Below are 25197 nucleotides of genomic sequence, written 5' to 3'. Positions count from 1 at the left end.
ATGGAAAGAATTGGTATAATCGTTATTAATTAGAGCAAAACGTGCATATGAAACAAGACTTTTCCATGCGCACTCCGAGTTCATGACCATGCTTTGCTTGGCGGGTATCATTTTGGGCGATAAACCGTTCATTTTCCCCATTTAAATCCCCATTTAAGATGTTTTTATCTTTCAATGAAGTGCTTCAATTATTATTTTGCTAGAGATAATTCTCATATTTGCTGGATTGTTGCAAGCTTCATGTTTTAAGGCCCATTTTATGCCATATCTTGGATCTTTTTCAATTTTTTAACATTTCCGTATTCACAATTTGTCTTCAACGATGTAAGCCCGAGTTGCATCTGGGTTTGGTTCTTAACCTATAATTTCAGTGATATTAGAGTTGCATGTTTATTCTAACAAGAGAGTTTAGAGTTTCTTTGAAACTCTCTGCAATTGCTTCCATAATCAATGGTATTAACTATAATTAGGTCCATTGCTCAACTCTTCTCACCTTCCAATGTGATTATGTCTTGTTAAAGTTTGCTGGTTTTATGAAGAAGATTTTTGGACCAAGGAAACAAGCTGGAAGATGCAATTAATCCAATGAAACATATGGTTGGCAATTGAGAAAATATATATGAAAATTTACATAATTAATTTTTTTCTAAAATGTATTATTTAATTTCCAAATTCAGAGGTAATAATGCAAATACACAAATTTTAGATAATGGGAGCATACTCTTGATATTCCATAAAAGTTTCTTTATTTTATTATTAAATAGACGTGCATCAAACACATTTCAACCCCTTGATACTAAAGCTTAAAACCTAAAAATATATCAGATTAACAACAGGTTCATTTACCTCTAAGTTTACAGGCCTTCACAACCACTAATATCAATCCACTCAAGTTGGATCGACACCTCCCCCGACTCCACATTTCTCAGCCTGAGACTCATATCCTGGACAATTTTCCCATTGTTCCAAACACAAGTGCTCTCCTTGGCAAGGCAATTTGTCGAGCTCGGCTGAACTTTCTTAACTACACTGCCATTTGGGAGATTCTCCAATCCCATCTTCAAACACTCAATATATGGTTTTAGGTCTATTTCAGCATCACCCATTTTGTCATCCACAGTAAGCGTGTCTTTGTCATACACTGTCTGAAAATATGAAAAGATCATTAACAATTAAAGAAAATTACTAGCCCCTGATAACAAGTAAGCCTATTATTATTCTTTTCCTCGGCAATCTTTTTACCAACCAAAATGCATGAATATAAATGTAAATGACACTAATATATCTCCTAATAGTTTCTGAAGCATTGTTCAGTAGTCACCAGTAAACCGTATTACAGAGATGCAGGGAATTATGGTTAGGTATCACTCACCAGAGTGATGGGAACATTAAGATCCTTAATAGAAAGAGTCAATTCATCATTCCACTCAGGATTGCAGTCAGTTTTTGCCCCACTAGACTTCAATTTCTGCATCAATTTATATTACATTAGGAAAAATAAAGAATATCAGAAGCCACTATTTATAATTTGATCAGTTGAGAAAATAATAATTGGAACAAGTAGCTCAGATCATGAGTCATGAAGAAAATAATAAGCAAGAACTAGTAGGATCCTCTTTGGGTAATAGACCAAAGTTAGCAGAAAGTCAGTCTGCAAATACATTTTCTAAACCCAAATACTTAAGGCAGAAGTTGTAAGCTTAAAAAGGAAGTAACACAAGCTTAGAAAGCTTAAATGCCTCCTCGCCGGAGATGAAACCCAAAACTTTGATTCGATTTATCGATGTTTCATACAATTCATTAGTGTCATACCTCAAACTTCCCTATGTAGCATAAAAAGAAAAAGAAAAAGAAAAAAATCAGCATAGAACAATTCAAAGTATGGTGAAACTTCCAATCCAGATTATAGACATAGATAATTATTATTTGCAGGGATCGTTCCATGTTGAATTCGTCTACGAAACATTCGAACTGCTGTTGTAGTCGCTGTTCTCACTTCAAGTATATTGATTGTTTAAAAATATTATATACACAACACTTTCTGTCTCTGTCTCTCTCAAACATATAGTCTGTTGAATGTTAGAGGCAAAAGAGAAAAACATCGACGGAACTTGGTGGAAACTTGAGCTAATCAAATTAGGATTCATGGTACGACAAAAACTTGCTAACTTGACATTCATGTCAGATGATGGCATCATGGAGAGACATATTATGAATTGACTGTAACTGAGAAAATCAGATATTGTTGCCCTCAGATCAAATATTCCCCAAACGTCTTTGCAGGAAAATTTTCGAAAAAAAGAAAAGAGCAAAGAAATATAGAAATATTTCATATACAGCTACCAGTTCAGCGTCAGCATCAATTGAATTGGAAGGTTTCAAAGAAGCTTAAAATCAAACTAGCTTAATTTGTCAAAGGAAAAACAAGAAAAAGATTGTGAGAAATTATGTGAAGAGGAAAGAGACTGGCCTGTTCACCCATGGTTACAGTGACATAAGGGTCGCTGCTACGGCTATCACGCACAGCGAGATTAGTGCCTTTCCGAAGCCGAATGCGAAGAAGGCCCTTCAGATTTTCCATTAGAACTCAACAAATAAGCAGAAGGCTGAGGAAAGAGAACGACCGACGGAATTCCTGCAACTGGTTCTAGGATTCCATCCTATTGAATTATATAAAGCCAAAAAAAGCAACCAGCCACGGTCAACATCTTGCGATGCTAAATTACTTGAGAAACATAGTCCTCTAGTTCGGTTGGAGATTATATAAAATGAGATATTTTATTAAAAAATAAATAAAATATTATTATAATATAATTTTTATTTTAAGATATAAAAGAATTAAATTATTTATTATATATTATGTAAGTATTTAAAAAAATTATAATTATTATATAAGATAAGATGAAATAGTTTGATTTTATTAACCAAACCAGTCAAGCCTTCTCGATTTAATATTAAATTAATTATAAAGATTATACGATAAATATTATAACTTTTTTGTAAAATACAACAAATTGAATTTTTCATTGGACACAAACTAATAGGGTAAATTATTATTCAGCCTCCATAATTTGAACATTTTATATATTGGTATATCTTATATTTAAAGTTGTGATTAATTAGGCTTCATTTAATTACATAGATGATATAAGATAAAATAAGATAAGATAAAAGTTAAAAGTTAAATAAAATATTATTATAATATAATTTTTTGACATTATTTTTGTTTTAGAATTTAAAAGAATTAAATTATTTATTATATTATATATAAAAATTTAAAAAAAATTATAATGATTAAATGAGATGTATTGATTTTAATAACCAAATAAAACTGTGCTAGTTTAATGGAGGAGACTCGGAGAAAGTTGACCCCTACCAGACTGACACGTCATAAAAACTATAGACATATTATGAAGGTAATTTATTTCAATTTAAATTATTTAATCACTTAGTTACCTTTAAAAACATATTATTTGACAAATGTAATTATTTGAATTTTTAAATTATTTGAAAAATATAATTTTTAAATTATTTAACAAATTTATTTCTTACTTAAAATAAGAAATAAAATTTTAAATTATTTGATAAATGTAATTAAAAATATAACAAATGGCATTGTGTGAACCGCCCAGGGCTCCACCAAAAGAATCTTGTTCCTGTGCTCTACAATGGCTACATTTCCTAAATATCACGCATATTGTGGGGCCCATGCCCCAGCGCTTTCAGAACCATATTTAGCTTCTAGCGAAAAAAACATCATCATTTTTAACGTGAAAAAAAGAACGTACGATGCATGGTGCTTGATTTTTTTTTTTTTTCTTTCTTTTTTTTTCTTGTTTTATTTGGTACCTCTAATTCTTGAAGGGTTCGGCTCTAAAATTAAAATTTTCAATCCAATTCAACCCAAGATTTATTCTAAGAGCATTGGCATTGGCTTCATCAAAGCCATTTTCAAATTTTGATAAAAAGTACAAATTTTCCATAATTCTAAATCTTCCTATCCATAATCCCACATTGGATTAGCCATTAGATTCATCAAAATAATAATATAATATTATATTTTTAATAATATTTTTTTTTCATATTTTGCAATTAAACCTACTATATATACATTAATAATTTAATTTGATATTTAAATTATTGATTTCCAATTAATTTTTTTTCTCAACCTAATTACCAACAAACACATTTTGTCAATCCTTCTTCTACCTAACAATCAAATATATAATAATTTAAGGAATAACAAACACATATACAATTTGTTCATCCAAGATAAAATATTATGTTTGAAACTAACTACAAACCACCCTTCTTCTCTACCTAACCTTTACATCTACAATTCTATCTTTGGTCAAACACATTCATTCCATCATACATATATTTATATATTATTGAGTATAATTAACTTTTTTTGGATATATATATATATATTTATAAACAATGTGTTCTATATATTGTGCATGCAAGGTAACTATTTTTGGATATATATCACCCATACATCTCTACAAATCAGATTCTAAAACTGGTTTTCTACACAATATCACTGCACATCTCTACAAATGATGATACTACAAATCAGATTCTAAAACCAATGATGATACTACAAATCAGATTCTAAAACCAGCGACTTAAATTCTACACAATATCACTAATATCAGCCATACATCTCTACAAATCAGATTCTAAAATTCAGATTCTCTACACAATATCACTGCACATCTCTACAAATTCAGATTCTAAAACTGGTACACAATATCACCCATACATCTCGTATGGATCTAATAAAACCTACACAAACTATACTATTGATCTAAACTATACAGCTGCAACATAATCAGCCACTAAAACCTACACAAATTCAGCTGCATGACATAAAAAATACAGCCTCAAAACAGCAGAAAAAAGTTCTAAGAAAATATACAACACTGCCACAGGGAAATCAACTGTGATCTCATCATCCATGGGTGGAGGAGATACCAAAATAGGCACAGAAGATCTGATTCTTACCATGGCAACCTCTTGCTCTTCTTCTGGAAGATCTTCAACAAAAACAGGTCCCTTCTCTGGAGCTTTAATAATCTCATCTGCAGTTCCCATCATCATTAATTTTTGAGCCTCAGCCACAAAATAAATGCAATGCATCACATAAGAAAAAATTATAGAAAAACAAACAAAATCAGAGGCATACACTTACTTTGAGTAAACCACCCTTAACCATAATCTTCTGCCTTTCAGGAGGAACCCCAGTTAGATCATAGAGCTGGCACTTGAAGACATAAGGAGGCTGTGTAGTATCGATTTCCACATCTTTAAACAGCTCCTTTTGCCACCTTACACTCACTATGAAGATATACATATTGCAATTTTCAGAAATAGGGAAACAAAACAAATGCAACTTAGTGAACAAAATCAAGAGATCGGGGTAGGAATAAAATTAAAAGAAGGGTTTAATGAAAGTCCACACGCTCAGACGCATAGGTGTGCATCGTAAATCTTTGGTTTCAAACTCGACCACTGTGGCTTCTTATGACGTAGAATTCAAACCCGATACTCAAAGAGGATACAAGGCTATCAATAAAACCGACTTATGCTCACTTATTAGAAACTTAGTTCAAATCTCAAAGAATTGCACACCAGCGATATGTCAAAAAAAAAAATTTCTCGAATCCTAAAACATACATAAAAGTCGCAATCCGCTATAATCCCAAATCCTGATATTCAGAAATATCCATAACCTCGAAATGTTACAGAGTTAATAGGAACAGACAAACTGCTTAAAACCCACATCATTAATCTGAAATTAAGAAATCACATAAATCCTAAACATCATAGGAAACTCATTAATAAAGCTCTAATTGTTCCATAAACCGCAGATGAACGAACAGGGATACTCAGAACAACATGCAAAAACAGTAATGTTGGGCTCGGTCAATGAGATATATCCCGATGAAAATCGAGCTTAAGAGGGTTTCCGACCTGTAATCATATTGTGAAGCTTTGGCTTTGAAGAATCGAGGAGGGGAGAGAGAGAGAAAGGGGGAGAGAAAACATACGGGTTGGAAAGGAGATGAAGCTCGCGTGAATATCCGAGAGATACACACCCTTCTTCTCTGATGAAATCGGTTCTGCATGAAGAATCCGAGAGATTTCGTTTCCGTCGATGGCTAGAAATGAAAAAGAGAGGCACGGGAGAGAGAAAACACGGGGAGGAAAAAGGAGAGAGGGAAGAGAGAGGGGAAATAAAACAGGCGGTTGGGCATTAAACGAGGAATAAAATAAGTTAAAGATGAATGTGCAGTGCTCCTTCAAAGTTGAAGGAAACAGAAGATTTACTGTATGTCAAAACTTCAGATTTCAAGTTTACCGAGACCAATGCAGTGGTTTTTCGTAGACATTCATCAATTTATGCATTTGCATTAGCTTTTGATGAAGCCAATGCCAATGCTCTAATGGCCTTTGAACAAACACATATATTGGTCTCGCTATGTATCAAAAGCCAATGGATTGGAGAGGACGTACAAATCAACATATAGGAATGGTGGGAGGCACTCGCATCCAGCTCGCCTGACGCCCCCACGGCCCCACACACCTGGGAAGCTCAGAGCACGTTGTACGAGCGGGGAGTCTGCCCACGCCAAACGAGTGGAGAGATATTTTGGAGAAAAAAAGAGAGGGTGGGTCCAGGGGTGGAGATCCACTTGCCACCCGCCCACCTGCCTACGTATAATATGTATATTAAAAATTTTATGTAATTATTTTTATGTATTTTTTTATAGAAAAATATAGTTACAAATATAATTATGTATTAATTTGTGTATCAATATGATGTAATTGGTTAAAAAGTAGATTTTATTGAAAATAGTGTTAATTTAAATTTTAAATAAGAATAAATCAATATTAATATACAAATTAATACGCAACTGTATTTATATATAGCAAAACTCTTTTTTTATATACTTTATTGATATAATTAATTGTATATTAAAAAAAATTATGTAAATAATCACATCAATAAAATATATAAAGAGTATATAAAAATAATTACATATAACATTACTCTATGTATATATATATATATAAAATATGTTACATTATATTATTTTTTAAAAAAGTAAAATATATATATTATACTAAATACTAGCAACCCGACCAACCCGGTTTGCATTTAGGCCCAACCCAATCCAACCCGGCTTACTAGACGAAAACCCCGCATTGACCCGACTCGAACTGCGTTTACTGATTTCCTTTTAAGCTTTAACGGAGTACTTGAATCTCAAAATGGGATTTTTTTGGCAAAGCATTAGATATGGGTTTTATGGGATTCCTGGATTGTGCTTTGGCCGAGCTGATCCTCACAGTTGATGCAAGCAAGCTTTGCTTTTGTGGAACAAGTTGAAGCCAGAGATGATGCTAAGAAATGGGTCCTTCTATATTCGTTTTTCGAGAAACCTTACTTGAGCTCCGTAGCAAATTGGAGACTTGGAGTATATCAAACTACTTGATTCTTACATCCCACAGCCGCAAGGTAGGAAATAAACTTTTTTTTTGGTGTGTCTGCACAGGTTTCCTAACAAATTGTTTCATTTTTTTTCCGTGATCAAATGCTCTGTTTTGTTCTCTCTTTTTTCCAAATCGACATAAAAATGAAGATTTTCCTTGTGGTTGAACCACAGATCAACAATCTATATAACATATGAGGCTACATTGGGTTTTAAATCAACTGTAAGTGGTAATGACAACAGAGAGAAATGGGGAGGGAGGGCAGCTAGGGTTTGAGATCAACTGGTAAAAACGTGTAGTCGGTCTCAGCGGGTTCGACCCGCAAGCTATTTCAAACTGCTTTTCTCAGTCGGGTTGGGTTGGGCCTTGCGGACGGACCGGGTCAAAACTTTATTAGCACAGGCCAACTAAACAGCTTCATATAGGGGATTAAAAAACTCCCTAAACAGCAACAACATCTTTCTCTAGATTAAGGTTTCCTCCCCCACGGTTTTCTTTCCCTCTCTAGTCTAACCCATTGGTTTTGCTATGTCTCTACCTCGACCCTCTCCATCCCTCGTCTCCCTCCACCAATTTTTGAAAGTCTAATCAGTTTAGGGCTTTAATCCCAAATCCCAATATAAATTGGGGTTTCAAATTGTCTCCTAGCATTATGGAGGTTTTGATTTGCACTCAGAATTGGATTAAAGATAAACTAATTGAAATTCATAAGGTGGTGGACTTTACTGATAGCCAATTAATGTAGGGATGAATTCGAAAAAAGAGGCTTAATTTCAATCTATTTCGACCACACATTGACATTCCAATGGTTTGTTAATTCATTCATTGTACTTAACTTATTCTTTTTTCCCAATTGAAACTTTTATTTTCTAAACTCTTCCATCGGGAAAGCTCACTTTGAAGAAGGAAGAGGCTCTCTCCCTCTCTAAGTCCAACCCTCTTTCTGGCTCCTCCTATATCTTTTCATCCTCCACTTGCTCTTTTCCTCCCTCTTTTCTCCTCATTTTTCTTATATTTTCTTACCCACTTGGAGTTTAAATCCACAGCACTTCACCAACCAAACCAACACACTCTCCCTACATGTAGAAATGCTATCATTTCCACCACTACTAGCCTTCAACGACCCCACATAGAAACCACAAGCCACCTTCATATTGTGATCTTTGGCTCATTTTATAAATTCTATATTATTTTTCTCCTTTTTTCTATTTTTATCTTCTCTTTTAATAAAAAATTAAAACCTTCAATTTATCTGGTGCTCATCAATCTATCACTATGTATAGATTACTACTACTTTAATAATTTGATGTGCATTATAGTCCATTTTGCAAATATGGCAGTTGATGTGGCCCGTGTGCCTCCCTTGTCGAGAGCATTTTGATGGTATCACTTTCTCCTTTCTATGTGGAAACAAGCACTTGTCTTTACTTCTCTTAATTTCCATTGATATAAAGGACAATGGTATGACAAGCATCATCAGATTCTCGAAAACAATCCAATTTCATAAATCATTATCTAATGTGGCATTGTTTGCATCACAAGAAGTTGGCGTGTGGCTGGCATTTTCACCAGTGAGCATGGGCCACACGTTCGTGAGATGGAGGTCGCAAATATTGGTCGTAGGTGAGCTCGGAGGGATGGTTCATTTGTGTACATTTAAGGAGTGTGATCACACCAAATAGTATACCTCTTGGATTGCACCCTCTCCATAGTGATGGTTCCCATGGGGGTGTTGATTGAGGAAGTGTCAAGAGATACAACCATTTGATAAGTCAAACAGTTGTGTCACTTGCCAATGGTTGTGCTCCTTGCCAACCAATGCCTTATAATTTATAAATAGAGACCATTTATGCACATTCATTCACTTGCAATTTCTCTATCCATTATCAACTTGTGGGACAAATACTATCACAGGAATGTCACCATTTTGCCAATTTTCATTCAATAGTATCAGAGCCTTCTCATAATAAATGAGTCAATTTTCTTGCATAGAGAATATCATCAATAGGCAACCACACTTGTATATTACAATAATCATAAGAGACTCTCAGATCATGGGAAAAACCTTTTCCAAATCACGATAGGAGGCATCAAATACACTAGAAACTTGCAAGATTTGATTTCTAGTTATTACTTCGAAGAAAACTATTGGAGAATTTTCACTCAAAGGGGCAAAAATGGTGATGCCAAAATAAAGAATAGCAAGAATTTTCCAACAAATGTTCTAGCCAGTCATCAAAATTTCTTACCCCCACAAGGATTCGAGGATGTCAAGGACACATCAAATATTGGGTCGTCATCGTCCATCAAATATTGGGAACTGAAGATTCAAGTTTCATTGAGAAACCTCCTCTAGGCGAGAGGAAGAAGATGATTGTGTTGGTAGAAACGGCAATGGGCAAAAGGATTTATACAAAGCTTGGCTAAATGACATTTTTGTTCAGTCGGTTGAGGACCAAAATGACCAAAACAATGTTGTCTTTTTGGCCACATATGAGGATCTAAGACCTATAGCAGATGATGTTGTTTCAATCGAAGTACTGAATGACACCATTCCAAGAACCATGGAAATAGCACAACGTCATTTTGAACACACCAAACAACATCGTTTTGTTTGGACCGAAGTGGCACCAAATGATCCATAAGCAAGTCCTCATTTCGGCCCATTTTTCTTAAGCCCAAAAGCTTATAATAGACTAGACTAAAAAACAAGCCCAAGCCTAAGTCGCTAGCCCCCAAGTAGACCCATCTTCTAAACATGAGTAGAGAAGAAGATCGCACCATTGACCATGCCGTGAAAACCAATCTCAACTGCCTAACTCAATTTTCTAAACTAGTTCAGACTAGTTTTGATGTTTTCAATTGTTCTAGGTCATTTCAAACCCGGTTTGGTCCGTTTAAAAGCCGTTTACTCTTCTGGTTTTATGTCAAATCACTATAGGGTATCTGTTGCTCGAGAAAAAATAGTCATTATTACAAGATATAATAGTCACTATAGCGAACTTTCTTTCCGCATCCGCTTGAGCTCACTGTCGAGATGACATCCAGTGTTCAACTCTGTCTGACTTCACTTGAGCGGCCAATGCCTCGACTCGAGTGGTGCGGACCAGACTCCACAGAACTCAACAATTCTCCCACTTGGAGACTGGTACACTCGCTGTATCGCCATCTTCCTCAAACATGATATCCTCCACCTCTGCAACTCACTACCCCCGTCTTCATGCTAGAAGACCAACTGAAGTTGCGCACAACTTCAGTTTCTCAAGTGTAACACCATTTGTCAACATATCAACAGGGTTCTTGCTTTCACAAATCTTCTCAAGTAACAACTGTCTATCATCTAACAATGATCGTATGAAGTGATACCTGATCTGAATGTGCTTGGTCCTAGAATAAAATGCTGGATTTTTGGCAAAGAATATGGCACTCTGACTATCACTGTAGAGAGTGCTTTTCTGATTCTTTTTACCCAATTCCTCCAAGAAGCCCTGTAGCCATATCATCTCCTTTCCAGCTTCTGACACTGCAATATACTCAGCTTCTATAGTAGACAAAGAAACTATTTTCCGTAGATTATAACCCCATGACACTGCAATACCATCAAGTGTATAAACAAAGCCCGTAGTACTCTTTCTACTATCAATATCTCCAGCTAGATCAACATCAACATAGCCCTGCACCTCCAAGCTCTCTCCAGAGAAACACAAACAGGTTTCTGAGGAGCCCTTTAGGTACTTCAAAATCCATTTCACTACTTCCCAATGTTGCTTTCTTGGGTTACTCATGTATCTACTCACAACTCCCACTGCGTGGGTAATATCCGATCTTGTGCAAACCATAGCATACATAAGTGAACCAATAGCTGAGGTATAAGGAACCTTACTCATGTAATCTTGTTCCTCTGACTCAGGTGACTGATTCTTGCTAAGTCTGAAGTGACTGCCCAAGGGTTTGCCAACTGGTTTTGGCCTTGTCCATATTAAACCTGCTGAGTACATTTTTCACATACTCAGCCTGTGAGAGTCTCAACGTACCTCTGACTCTATTTCTGACAATTCTCATGTCAAGGATTTGCTTTGTAGTTCACAAATCCTTCATTGCAAAGTGCTCTGACATCTACTTTTTCAGATTATTGATCTCATCAATACTAGCTTCTACAATAAGCATGCCATCCACATACAACAGCAGAATAATATAAAAATTGTCAAAGTGCCTGACATAGCAACAGTGATCTACCTGACATCTAATGTACTCTGCACTGTGCATGAAATTATCAAATTTCTTGTACCATTGTCTAGGAGCTTGCTTCAAACCATACAAGCTCTTCTTCAATTTGCAAACTGAACCTTCATTTCCCTGTACCACAAACCCCTCAGGCTAATGCATGTAGATTTCTTTTCAAGGTCTCTATGAAGAAAAGTTGTCTTCACATCTAACTGCTCAAGAAATAAATCTTCAGTAGCAACCATAGCCAATACCATTCTGATGGTTGTGATCTTCACTACAGGAGAAAAGATCTCAGAGTAATCAATACCCTGCTTCTGCTAAAAGCCTTTTACAACAAGTCTGGTCTTATACCTCTTACTTCCATCATGCTCAGTTTTCACCCGGTACACCCACTTGTTGTGTAATGCCTTCTTCCCTGATGGAAGTTCTGTCAACTCCCATGTCTGATTCCCTAACAAAGAATCCATCTCATCTTTCATGGCTAGCTCCTACTTGTTAGAATTTTCATCTTGCAAGGTTTTTTCATAACTCTACGGTTCTCCACCATCTGTCAACAGAATGTAGTTCAAAGTAGGTGAGAAACGCTATGGAGGACGTATAGTCCTAACTGACCTGCGAACTGCAACTGTAGGAGTAGACGGTTCTGAAACTGCCTGCAGAATAATAGGAATGGGTGCACTGGACCCACTCTCCCCGTCACTCACATCTCTACATTGCACTGTGACCTCTGGTAGGTCATCCAATCTTACAAACTCGAACTCCTGAGAAGCAACTACAGAAACTGTACTAGACTTATCCTTGTACATAATTTTTTCATTGAAAATCACATTCATGCTTCTTATCTTTAGAAATATGGAATACTGACTATAAATAAAGGGGACACGAATAATATTACATACAGTTATAGAGTATGCAAGTGTCATGCAGTTGCTTTAAAAAATAATAGGGTCCATTATTAAAAAAACTATTTTCTTTTCATTTGGATCCCTTATTTATTTATTTATTTTTAAATGATTACACGACGTTTGCGCACTCACGATTGTAACTATCATTTCTCTTTCATTTATGCATAAGAATCTTAGAGAAAAGCATATACAACTCAATTTGAAGACTAAACTAATTTAAGGCCGGAAGTATTTGGCTTGCTAACTGACCAATTTAATTGACTTATAGTTTAAAATAGGCGCCTAGATTTTATTATTAGCAGTTAATTTGTTTCTTTCATTTTGAGTTATATTTTAGTAAATCTTAAGTGTGAATCTTATGATTATACCATTTTAAAGAAATTGGTGATGATAGTTCCATTATCTTGGAATTGTATAATATATATAACATAATTACCATAGGCAGTACTAGTAATAAAGTATTGTAACACTCAATTAGTTGAATAGTTTGACATGATCAATGATTTTGGCAATATTATTCACTACAATAGATAAGGATTTTTGTCAGGAAAAAAATCATTGCAGCTCCAATTTTCATTGCAAAAGAGTATTGGCAAGAATGAGATGTCTTTGTCCTTCTTGCAAATGCCGCATTGGGAAAAGTATATCCCGACGATGGTTTTTTCGTTGCAAATAATCGCTTTTGCCACAAAATTTTATCGTTGTAAATAAATTTATCATTGCAAAAGAGTATGTTTCTTTGCAACGAAATGTACATTCATTGCAATTATGTCTATTTGCAAAGAATGTACTTTCATTGCAAATAGCTTTGCAGTGAATCTTCTCATTGCAGATAGTCTTACATAAGAGGAAAAAAAAATACAATATCATAGATTAGGGATAGGGTTCATTATCCCAAACAATAAATAAGAACCAATTCACGTGTTCCAATAACTAAAAATGAATCTAACATAAATAATATGCAAAAAATTAATAAATCTAATATTGATAAAAACATTATATGAGCAATTAAGACAATGGTTCACCATCAATTAGGTAGCATAGTCCAAAATCAAGTATAATCATGCGATAAAACTAAGTGAAGTTTCTACACATGACAATTTGCTTGTTGTTTTTGCACTTATAATTTTTGTTTTCTTCCACAACGAAGTGGTTTATGATCGAGGATGGTGTTTCATTGGTGTCTAATTGTATAATTGTCTAATTGGCGCCTTGCCTTATCCTGAAGTGGATCTCCTACGATTTAGGAATTCATTCTCACACTAGAGGGCCTCCATTTCCGCTATCATCCTTTTTAGCATTTCTTCCATTCTTGCCAGTCTTATCACCATGTTTGTTGAAACGGCTTCCTAGTCTTGGGTTGTGTGAGAACGTGCTATTGCAGGCATGCAAAAACCACGTTAACATACAATGATTCCACAAACGGCGCCAAGGCCCTTGCTATGTTGAGTCTTGCCAATGCCACTCATACTCAGCCTCATTGTTGGTGATCTTTAACTTAGCCTTATTGCGTAGTATAATTTTGTGCCGTTCTTTGCCATCACATACACCACTAGAAACTACAAAAGTAACAGATGGTGAGCAATGACGATGTTGCAACTCAAAAGGGTCAACATTACCACTAGGAGCCAAAGACGCCTCACCCACATCATCAAAAGGGGTAGCAAAGCTTGTCAGGATCGTAGGGGTTGTCTCCAAAACTATATAATGAAGTGTCACTTCAATATTGCCTTCATCAGAACCAGGATTTCCATCTTGACTCCCCACGGCAAGAGAGGCTGGTTGGACAGCCTCTCGATCGAGCAACTTAGAGGACTCAACCTCCAACACAATGAAAGGTCAAGCTTAACTTGTTCCATAATTTCTTCCAACGAATCTGAAAAAGGAGAAACCAGACAAACTGAACTACCTTCCCCAGGAACCAAAGAAGCCCAAATGGGCCTTTCCACTATAGAACTCAACTCATCAAACATGTCAGCCTCAACATGAATGGGACTACGTCTTGAGCTAGGCTTCTTTCCCCTTTGGCTCGAAGGAGTTGAACACCCTCTCTTTTGCCCCCAGGACAAAGAAGGATCACCTTGGAATTAGCAACCAAAAACATGAACCCTACTGGGCAAAACCAAAAACCCATTGATGTTGGCACGAGTAAGAAGAACATATGACCAAGTGTCACTATCATTCTATTTCATCTACACATGAACCATATGCAGACGAGCATCCTCCCAATCAAAAAGAATGATGTCAAAATCACAATTGTCCATAACAGGGCCCTACACTACACGAATAGGGAATTCAAGACGACCAACCTCATCAGTTGGGAATTCCCAACCACTAGTAGAGACAAAATAATTTCTTGTCTCATTCTTTGGCACAAGAATAACAGTGCTCCTAATGCACAACTCTATAGCGGGGTTCGAGACTGTAACCTACATAAGTTTCCATCTATATGCCTAACACCATGGCTATAAAGGAATTCCCTCGCTGTAATGTCTGGATATTCCTCACTGAGGGACTCCAAAACCTGTCGCCACGCAACACAACACGCTAATAAGATCCTATAAGCATTAAGAACCGGTTGCAATTGAGCAAGCCCCAAAATGTCAAGCATATCATGTATGGGGCGACAGAATGGGAGGAGGAGCCCCATCAAACACAAAAGAGAATACAGCGTTACTCAGACGATAAAACCTTCATAATCAACCCCTCCCCCCAACACACACACACACACACACAAAAAGATTCCGAAAAATCTAGCATCACAGTATCAAGAATCCTATATAAATTCCTAAAAGTCCAGGTCGACTTAGGAGGTTGTAGTCAACCACTAGTTTCCTTCAAATTTGAGAGAATGGTGCAAGTTAGTTTCCTTATGTGGATTAGGGGAATTGCAAGGTTGAGATGACCTAGCACCTGTGTGCAAGAGTGAGAAGTCTTGCATGAAGCCATCAAGGAAGAAGGAATTCAGAGAAGAAAGAAAGGTGAATCGAAAGTAGGAAGACAAGGAATGGAAGGAGCACAATGACTAAAGACGAGTGAGTGTTGGAAAATGAATGAAATGGTAAAGGTGGCGATATGAAAAGGCAAACCAAGTGGGAAAACATGGCGTCGTTTGAATATTCACTAATAAAACAAAGAAACATGTCACATGCAAAAAAGGGATGGAAAGAATACAAATAGATCCTCAAGCCACCTAAAAAGAAAGAGAAAAAAAATTTCCATCACATTCATATGATAAGATTTCATGGGGGTAACTAGAGGAACAGAAGTCTTCCCTTGCTAAAGGGCCACCCCTCACACCTTAAAAGTCCAGGGCCCAATGAAGCTCACCAACAAGCATTAGCATTGAAGAATTCACCGATAGGCAGATTAGTAACAACCCGAATCAAGAGGCCTGGCCACGAATATGGTCATATCCAAGTCTCCTAGGGGTGACATAAAGGTCCGAAATGTACTCCAAATAACCACCCATTATTCGATAATGCACAATTCAAATAATAATGATCGTAGGCCTAACCTAAAATAAAGGATTGGGTTGTTACACAAGCCTTATCACTCTATCCCATAATCTATATATATTGGAGGAAATCCGCAGTCAAGGTAAGTGGATCTGGCCCTTTGATTCACAGAGACAATGCACATACAATCTGACTAATATAGGCATTGGAGGCATTTAATACCCTTCAAACTTTCTTTGGTTCTTCTAGTGCAAGTTCGATGCGGGAATTCTCGGGAATGGGAAACGCGTCCACAACAATTTGTGTTTCGAGTTTCCCTTACTGCATGGTACTAGCATAGATGCACCTTGCCTTTTTATAGTTTGGTTGAGCATTCTCTAGGTGCATCACCCACTCCAGACCCAATATCCTTTAATACTTCCTACCCAAGCCTGGCAAGATGGGCGAGCCTGGCAAGTAGCATTCTCTAATACTACTGTCATCGTATCACAACATGTTATGAATTATAATTATTTATATAAATTACAATTTTATGTAACATGACATCCTACTATCATGGAGATATCGCGTACATGTATATGCTTCAAAACTATACTACGCAATAATTATTCTAGTTAAATGATCATAATTAGGTGGCAGCATGAGAGGTTATTTAGATAATAAAATGAGATAAAATGACTTTAGATGAAATTTAAAAATTGAATAAAATATTATTAGAATATTATTTTTTAATATTCTTATTATTTTTAGATTTAAAAAAATTGAATTATTTATTATATTTTATGTAAAAATTTAAAAAAAATTATAATAATTAAATAAGACAATATGATAATATTTTTTTAACCCAAAAGACCTCTTAAATAAATGTTAAAGAATGCGGTCAGTGGTAGAGAAAGTGCTAAAAGAATGCTTAGCCACTAAGAATTCTCAAATGAGAATTTTAAGTTTTAAAATTAAATATTAAAATATTATATTTTAATATTATTATTATTTTAGAATTTGAAAAAGTAGAGAAAAAGTTAAATTGTTTATTATATTTTGTATTGAGATTTGAAAAAGTTGTAATGATGATATGAGAATTTTATATTTAAGATGAAAATTCTTTATAGCTAAATAGTACCTTAAGTTTTTCAATTGAAACTTGGGCCTAGCTTGGGATGGTGAGGAGACCATGCTTGGTTTTGGGTCTTGCCTTTGGAGCCTTTATTACTTGGGCAGATCATTTATCTATGTTATATCAAGGCTAATATTACCTATCTTTTTGTCTCTTTACTAACTCAGTCGTTGAAACCAGTTAAAGAAGTTTTCTGAAATTTAGACAATTCCACGCATTGGGTGCATGTCAACTTGGTTTTTTCGCGATATCTGCATGTGAATCTGGAACATAAGGGCCAACTTATTAGGGCTTTCATTTCAAATTCTAGGAAACAAATGCATGGGCGGCATTTTGGTCGAGTAAATAAATATTTTTTTACCAAATATCAATCAAATATAAAATATTTTAAATTTTAAATTTTTAACATTTTTATCTAATCATTACAACTTTTTTAAAATTTCAAACAAAATATAAAAAATAATACTATTTTTTCAGATTTTAAAAGAAAAATAATATTAAAAATTTATATTCAAACAATTTTTTTAATTTTAAAATATTTTTATTCAATTTTTCTTTCTTTTTTCTTAAAACTCAATAAAACATCTTTTAACTCAAACTATTTTATATTTTCACCATCATTCACAAACCTACCAAATGGGAAAATGGTTGGTGTGAAGATCCTTTCCATTTTATTTTTTTTTTATACTGAGAAAATACTCAACTTCATTACAGAAGTCGAAAACGTGTTAAAAATGGAGATTCAAAGTCTAATCTCTGCAGCCATGTGCTGAGCAAAGGCTATATATTCTTCTCTCTCTAGTTTCTTCTTCTTGTTAAGTTTTGGAGCCCACTTGGCACGTTTTCTGTAAATGCTTTTCTTTTGTCTTGCATTTATTTATTTTCTTTTAACAGGTCATACATAAATAGGGTCCCATCCTCACCAACCATTGCAAATATACAGATCACCATCTATGACCAACAATAATTTATGTATCTACTTTTGATTTCCTGTGATAAATATATTAATCTTTTGCTTGCTTCAACCATATAATAAGATTGAATTAGGGCATTCACATCATCAAAGGATTAAACGGCCTACAGATGGTACGATGATGATATGTAGACTTCAAATAATTAATCTTTTATTTTTTAATAATGTTACATACTATACTCTCAGTACACACTACAAGAAAAATAAATTTTTGACATTTTCGTAAAAAATAGTCTTTTTAATTGTAAAATTTTAGTCGCAAAAATATGTTTCTTTTGTAGTGATACTTTTATCACACTATTTAAAATGTGATACATTTATTATCTTTTGGTCATTTTTTATTTTTAAAACAGAAATTTTAAATGTTGATAGGCAATATCATTTCGTGTGTATATAAAATTCTCCAATAAATTTATAAGAAATGGGATCCAAAGTCTCTTGGTTGTTCTCATCCATTAGTGCTTGTGCATGTCATTACATGCTTGGACCAATATTCCTCATGGTAAACAGCAAGGAAAAATGGTGATGGAATTTTCGCAACTCACTGGGGTTGACAGCTGAAATAAAGGTCAAAAGGTAAAGGTGGCAATTTAAAGTGCTTTAAGTTTGAAGGGATCAACCAACCTGATCTCCATTCTCCACCTCTAATTGCGTCGGTAATTGTTGTAGAGAATCTTGAGGCCCTTTTTGAGTTTTATTAGGCTACTTCTTAATTTGTTGTCACTGAAAAGGCAAGAAATTAAAGTCTTTATATCTAGTGTAAATCGGTCTGGAGGTGCAATGGATTTTAGGTCTATCATTTTTTTCGGATAGGACCGGGAGGTAGCAGTCCGTTCGATTCAGTTCAATTATTGTTTTTTTTCTTTTTTTAAATAAATTAATAAAAATGTCTTTAAATTACTAAATTAAAATTAAATAAATTATTATTTATTAATATAGATTAGGTAACTAACTCATTAGATGATAATAAATTAGATGAAAGTTATATCATTAACTTAGATAATTATTATATAAAAATAATAAATTAAAATATTTTTAATATTTTAAAATATATATAGGAGTTCAGTCTGATCTAAAATTTATAAACCTTGGGATCAGACCGAATTTTTTCAATCTATAATTTATTGGACTGAGACCGACCAGTCTTGAGTTCATTGATGTGGTCGGTTTTTCCTATCAGAACACTTTAATCATGAGAATCGCATACACGTTTCGAGAACACTTTAAAAGAATAATTTCCAAAATTATAAATGATTTAACAAAAAAAACTATATAAAAATAAATGGATACAATTCACTTCAAAAGTTGCAAAGTCGAGCAATCGAGATATCTTGAACCATAAAATATGTTCTATTTAGCTGCAAGCTTTTAAGGGATCTTCAACATCACGATTGATTTCCTTTGAAATAATCAAAGGAATTGAGTTAAAATTTCACTGTGATCTCTTAGTTTATTCTTCTGCAACTCAGTCGTCTGAAACCAATTGAATAAGTCCTTCATGCAATTGCACGGCACCTATTGGATTAATTACGACTTCGACATATTTTCAGAAGTTTTTATTTTATTTTATTTCAAGTTGTAGCTACATTTAGGGCCTAACATACACTTAAATGGGGAATTATAATATCATAATCTAATTGGATATTATTGTTTTGATAGAGTTTCTACCAAGAGAGCATTGAAAATGTCAAATCTAACCCCACTATGCATATATATATGTGTGTGTAATCAAAATATATTGATACATATATTAATGTGCAATTATGCTTATAGTTAAATTTTTTCATATATATATAGATGAAGTACGTGCAACTTCTTCAAGACTCCCTTCTAACAAATGCAACTATTTGATGTGTGATGGTGGTTGCACATTAGAATCATGCATCATAAATTTTTCATAAACTTCGTTTTAGGGTTAAAAGGCAAAATCAGTTTTAGAATTTTCACGTGTTTATTAAAAAACTTCCCCGTTTTCCAATTTTACTATTGTAGCAAATTTATATTTGGGTTTGAGAATTTTTACAATTAACTATCTTTGTCTAACTTCTATTAGATCTATTAATACTTGCGGTTAACACGCGATATTAACCAATCAATGTCAACACATATTACAAGAAAATCGAGTATTTGTGACAGATTATTTGTAATAATAATAACTATTTAAGATAAAAATAAACTCATTTTAGTAGAAAATAATCATTTTCGTAGAAAATAACTAGTAAAAAATAAACAGTTTTCTTATAATGGCGTACAAGGCATAAAAATATCATGTTGCCCACCTTATTTAAAAGAATAATTGTATTCTAATGTTTCTACACAACACATTATCTATATTCAGTCATAATTTGATTTGAAACATAAGTTTTAAAATTTAAATTTTATAATTCAAATTATATCATGTGAATGCTCAATCATGTAGAGGCTTCAAAATAACATTTTTCTATTTAGAAACATAAACAAAAAGTTGGGTAAGGGGCAGTCCCAAAGTTTTGAGCTTCAATTTTGAGAATTTTAGATTGTGTTTGGTTATTAAACCAAAATCAATTCATTTCAAACTAATTATTGATGAGATTTATTATTTTTTTAACTTTTCATAATAAAGTTAAACTATCTCAACCCACTTCATATATTTTAACCTAAAAAATTAAATTTATCTAAATCTAAAATAAGTTAAACACATCTCAATAAAATTTATAAAATATTATTATTTACAATTCAACTCATTTTAGTATCTAAACTTAAGATATTAACAGTATCTTAGATCATCTATAGATAGTAATAAAATAATTTATATATTAATAATAAATTATTTATAAATAAGAGTAAATTAATATAAAAATATTTTAAAGTAATTATGTTCGCTCAATCATTGGGTTTAAAATATTTTACGACTAATTCATTTCCTGTTACACCCACCAAAGGCATGGCATCCGTACCGAAAATCTAGCGGACTAATTAATTTTGTCTTTAACTTGACTTTCTGTTTAAATAAAGCAACAGACATGGCATTATTTTGGCACACGTGGAATTAATTCCACATGGCAGCTGCCCGGTTGGTGGATCTGGCAGGAGTTGGAGGGGGTAGTTTCTCTGCGAAAACTTTTCAAATCCGTATTATATTATATTGTTAAAATGACAAGTTTTTTTTTTTTTTTTCATAATAAATAGACTTTCATTTATTAATGAATAACCATATCGGATAATACAGCCATCTTAACACAGTTATGTATATCTTCTATTTCAATTAGTACATAATTGCACAATAAAGCATCTTTTGCTAATAAATATGCCGCTTGATTGAAATCCTTCTTTGACATATTGTATCTTCATAGTTGTTTATTATTTGTGAATAACTTGATGTCCTCCACTAGGTGACCATATGCAATGAAGTCTTCCTCCAGTTTATTAACAGCTTTTATTGTCACTTTTGCATCTCCTTCCAAAATAACATTATGCAATCTCAGTTCCTTACAAAACAGACAAGTGTTTAAAGCTGCTATTGCTTCTGCTGTAGTAGAATTTGCAGAAAACTCCACAAGTGCTCTTAGTATTGCCAAGACTTCCCCTTGTGAATTTCAAATCACCACTCCAATCCCTATCATTTTGTGCTCCTTCTCCATTGTTACATCCTAGTTTGCCTTTATCCATTGAGAAATTGGTGGCTACCAACATTATTGTTCATCCATATTAACATTGCAAGCCTATATCCTCTCAGATATAGCATTCTAAAAATCTTGTAGTTGCATCTTTTCTTGCATAACTAAAACATTAGGATGAAGAAAACACTTCTCATATATAACAGAATTTCACCTTAACCAAATGTTTCTTATAATTACAACTATCTCAACAAGTTGTTGTTGGTCAGCCTTACTACTGATTTGTTCCACAGACTAATAAAATCTCTCTTCCAGTTTTCCATTTTCTAAAGCATTCGAGGTCCAACACTCCACACATCACTTGCAGCTACACAATTCCACAAAGCATGGACAACATCTTCAAATTTCAATCCACAGGTAGGACAAAGATCAAAGTCAATTACCTTTTTTAAAATTAGATTTCTTCTAGTTGGCAACCCATTATGACATGTCTTTCATATAAACATCTTAACCACCATGAGAGTAAATAAACTCCATAGCCTTTTCCAGAAAATTTCTTCAGGCTAGTTACTTGAGGATTCACCATTACTTCTTTCAGTTATCATTTTTTGTAGATGATACTAGGGCTGCAACTCGTCCAACCCGAGCTAGGTTCGGACCTAATCCACCAACAAAATACAACAACCCAAATCCAAACATTTCTGGTCGAGTCAATCCGAGTTTTCGCCCAATGGCCAACATATGTTGTTTCTCTCCTCCAACGGCAGCTTTGTTACTGGCAGATGGATCGTGTTCGTTGAAGGTAGCTATGGAAGAAGTGGCTTGGGCTTATCAGCTTCCAATATCAGACTAACCATCGCATTGATGGCTATGGTTGGTATCGCCTTGGCCGCCGCTATTTTCTACTCTCTTTGGTAAAAGGGGAAACCCCAAGAAACCAAAATCTGAGCCCTAAAGAAATGAGAAAGAATCAAACCCAACTTCATATTCAGTTTCAGAATCTTTGATATGTTCCTCACAAACATCGTAGCTCCGAAATATATTGTAGTTTCCTCACTTGACCTTTGCACTGATTTTCGGTTTGCCAAAATTCTAGCACAAACAAAACAACTGTGATTCGGATCTCAATCTTATTTTGCACTGTGGATCCAATATGATCACCACCTCATGTAGTTACATTCCTCTAATGAATTAATGCATTTAAGAAACATTTATATATATATATATATGTATAATATTATAATACATGCGAGTCATCGATCATTAATAAGCATTAGTAATAGGATTACCTTTTCACCCTCTTAGGATCAACGATGGAGTTGCCGATGAGGGTGGTAGAGGGCAATGGATCTTGTCGCTCAGGTTTGCATGAGCTTTCAACCTCTCCCAGTTCACTTTTGTGCTATTGGTCTAGAGGCATTATTGGCTTATTCTCTTCATCGATGCTATTATGGTCAGATAGCGTAGATGCATTTGAATACAAGACTTTAGGCGGTACCGCTACCAAGACCTCGTCAGAGAACATTGACATGCGATGGGTGCCATCTTTGAACCATTCCTCACAGAAATGAGAAGATGACTTTAGGTGAGTTGCCCAGGTTGAAACAGGCATTTAATGGGTTTGACCCAAATATTAGTTTAAATTGTATTTAATAGCCGAGTCGGGTCAAGCCATTCGGACGGATCAAATTTGTGATTTTTCTGCATAGTCCTAGATGATACCCACTTTTAACATAATACCTACCAGAGTTTGTATATTGCCAAATCAACTTATCTTCTCTGTTTAGCATACTTAAAGGAACTTGCAATATAGTTTCAGCATCCACCTCTCTAAACTTTGCCCTTATAACCTCTTCATCTCATCTCCAAGTTTCAACATCAATCAAGTCATTCACCTTTGCTAAAAGGGGAAGTATAGAATCTATGGACAGGGTTGGATAAGTCACATATTTAGGAAGCCACTTATCTTTCCATATGGAGATTGTACAATCATTACCAATTCTCCATATCATACATTCTTTTAGTAAACCTTTTGCCCCCTGAGTTGATCTACATGCATAGGAAAGTTTATATCCCAATCTAGAGTTCAAAAAGTCTCCCTGCCTATAATACTTCAATTTCATAACTGTTGCCACTAGTGAATTAGGCGTTTTCTATAATCTTCATCCTTGCTTAGCAAAAATGGCCTTGTTAAAACATTCCAAATCCCTAAAACCCAATCCACCTATGCTTTTTATCTTACTCAGTATTGACCACTTGACCCAATGATATTTTTTATCCTGCTGCTACCATCCCCACCAGAATTTCTTTATCATTACCATTATGTCATGTAACAGCCCCTTTGAAAGTTGGAAAACATTCATGCTATATGTTGGGATTGCTTGCACTACTGCTTTAATCAAAATCTCATTCCTAGCTTGTGATAGAAACTTAGTCTTCCAGTTACTTATTCTCTACCATACTATATCCTGTATATATTAAAAGTTCTTCTCTTTTCTCTACCAATCATGATAGGAAGTCCCAAATACTTCTCAAAATATCTTACTGCTTTCACTCCAATAACACTAGTTAAATAATTCTAAGTTTTTGATCTGGTACTCTACTATAAAATATGTTTATTTTGTCTTTGTTCAACTACTGCCCCGAGGCTAACTCATATTGTTGCAAAAGCTTTTGTAGACACCACCACTCGTGCACTGAAGCTTTACAGAAAATGAGACTATCATAAGCAAACAATAGATGATTAATCTAAAACCATTCACTTCAATTGACACACCCTTTATAACTCCTTGTTGTCCAGCTATCATCAAAGAAGAATTCAGAAGTTCTGTATACAATTTAAAAATGTAAGGAGATAAGGGATCTCCTTGTCAAAGTCCCCTTGAAGGAAGAAACACTTGACTTGGGGTTACATTGACTAACACCTTGTATGATACAAATTGTAGGCACATCATTGTACTGGTGATACATTTGTTTTTAAAACCCATTTCCTTTAGATAGCTTCAATGAATGACCATTTCATTCTATCATAAGCCTTACTCATATCCAACTTTAATGTCATATAACCCTCCCTTCTTGTCATCTTTGTTCCCATAGAGTGAAGTGCCTCATAAGCCACTAGTATATTATCTGAGATCAATCTACTTGCCACAAAAGCACTTTGATATTGACTGATAACATAAGGCAGCACAAGTTTGAACCTATTTGCAAGCACTTTTGAACAAAGTTTATATAGTACATTACACAAATTGATTGATCTATAATCTGTTACCTACATAGAATACTTTTTCTTTGGAATCAAACACAAGAAGGTTTCATTTATAGTCCCCAGTGAGCTTTTTCCATTTAGTAAATTAATTACAGCCATACTCACCTAATCTCCTACAATAGTCCAATATTTTTTATAGAAACAAGCAGAAAATCT

At 34.3% G+C, this 25197-nt stretch overlaps 1 protein-coding gene across 1 annotated transcript; it reads right to left on the bottom strand.

Moving 5' to 3' along the window:
- Positions 1 to 729: 729 nt before the first annotated feature.
- On the bottom strand, positions 730 to 2712 carry LOC122308925 (protein C2-DOMAIN ABA-RELATED 7-like). Its single transcript, XM_043122205.1, has 3 exons — positions 2471 to 2712; positions 1373 to 1468; positions 730 to 1145 (listed from the first exon to the last, which is right to left on the bottom strand). The coding sequence occupies exons 1-3, from the start codon at positions 2579 to 2581 to the stop codon at positions 855 to 857; spliced, it is 498 nt and encodes a 165-aa protein (XP_042978139.1). The 5' UTR covers positions 2582 to 2712; the 3' UTR covers positions 730 to 854.
- Between the last annotated feature and the right edge of the window lie 22485 nt (positions 2713 to 25197).

The sequence above is a fragment of the Carya illinoinensis genome, chromosome 5 (genome assembly GCF_018687715.1).
Source record: "Carya illinoinensis cultivar Pawnee chromosome 5, C.illinoinensisPawnee_v1, whole genome shotgun sequence".
NCBI classification, from domain to species: domain Eukaryota; kingdom Viridiplantae; phylum Streptophyta; class Magnoliopsida; order Fagales; family Juglandaceae; genus Carya; species Carya illinoinensis.
Note: the sequence above shows the minus strand (reverse complement) of the source record. Positions and strands in the feature narration are given on the sequence as shown.

What these genes read in the sequence shown, in the direction of transcription:
- LOC122308925 (XM_043122205.1), bottom strand. Translation starts at nt 2,581, where the DNA reads ATGGAAAATCTGAAGGGCCTTCTTCGCATTCGGCTTCGGAAAGGCACT. An exon ending in CTGTAACCATGGGTGAACAG is followed by an intron (nt 1,469 to 2,470) that starts GCCAGTCTCTTT and finishes AAATTGATGCAG; the next exon opens with AAATTGAAGTCTAGTGGGGC. An exon ending in TTAATGTTCCCATCACTCTG is followed by an intron (nt 1,146 to 1,372) that starts GTGAGTGATACC and finishes TCATATTTTCAG; the next exon opens with ACAGTGTATGACAAAGACAC.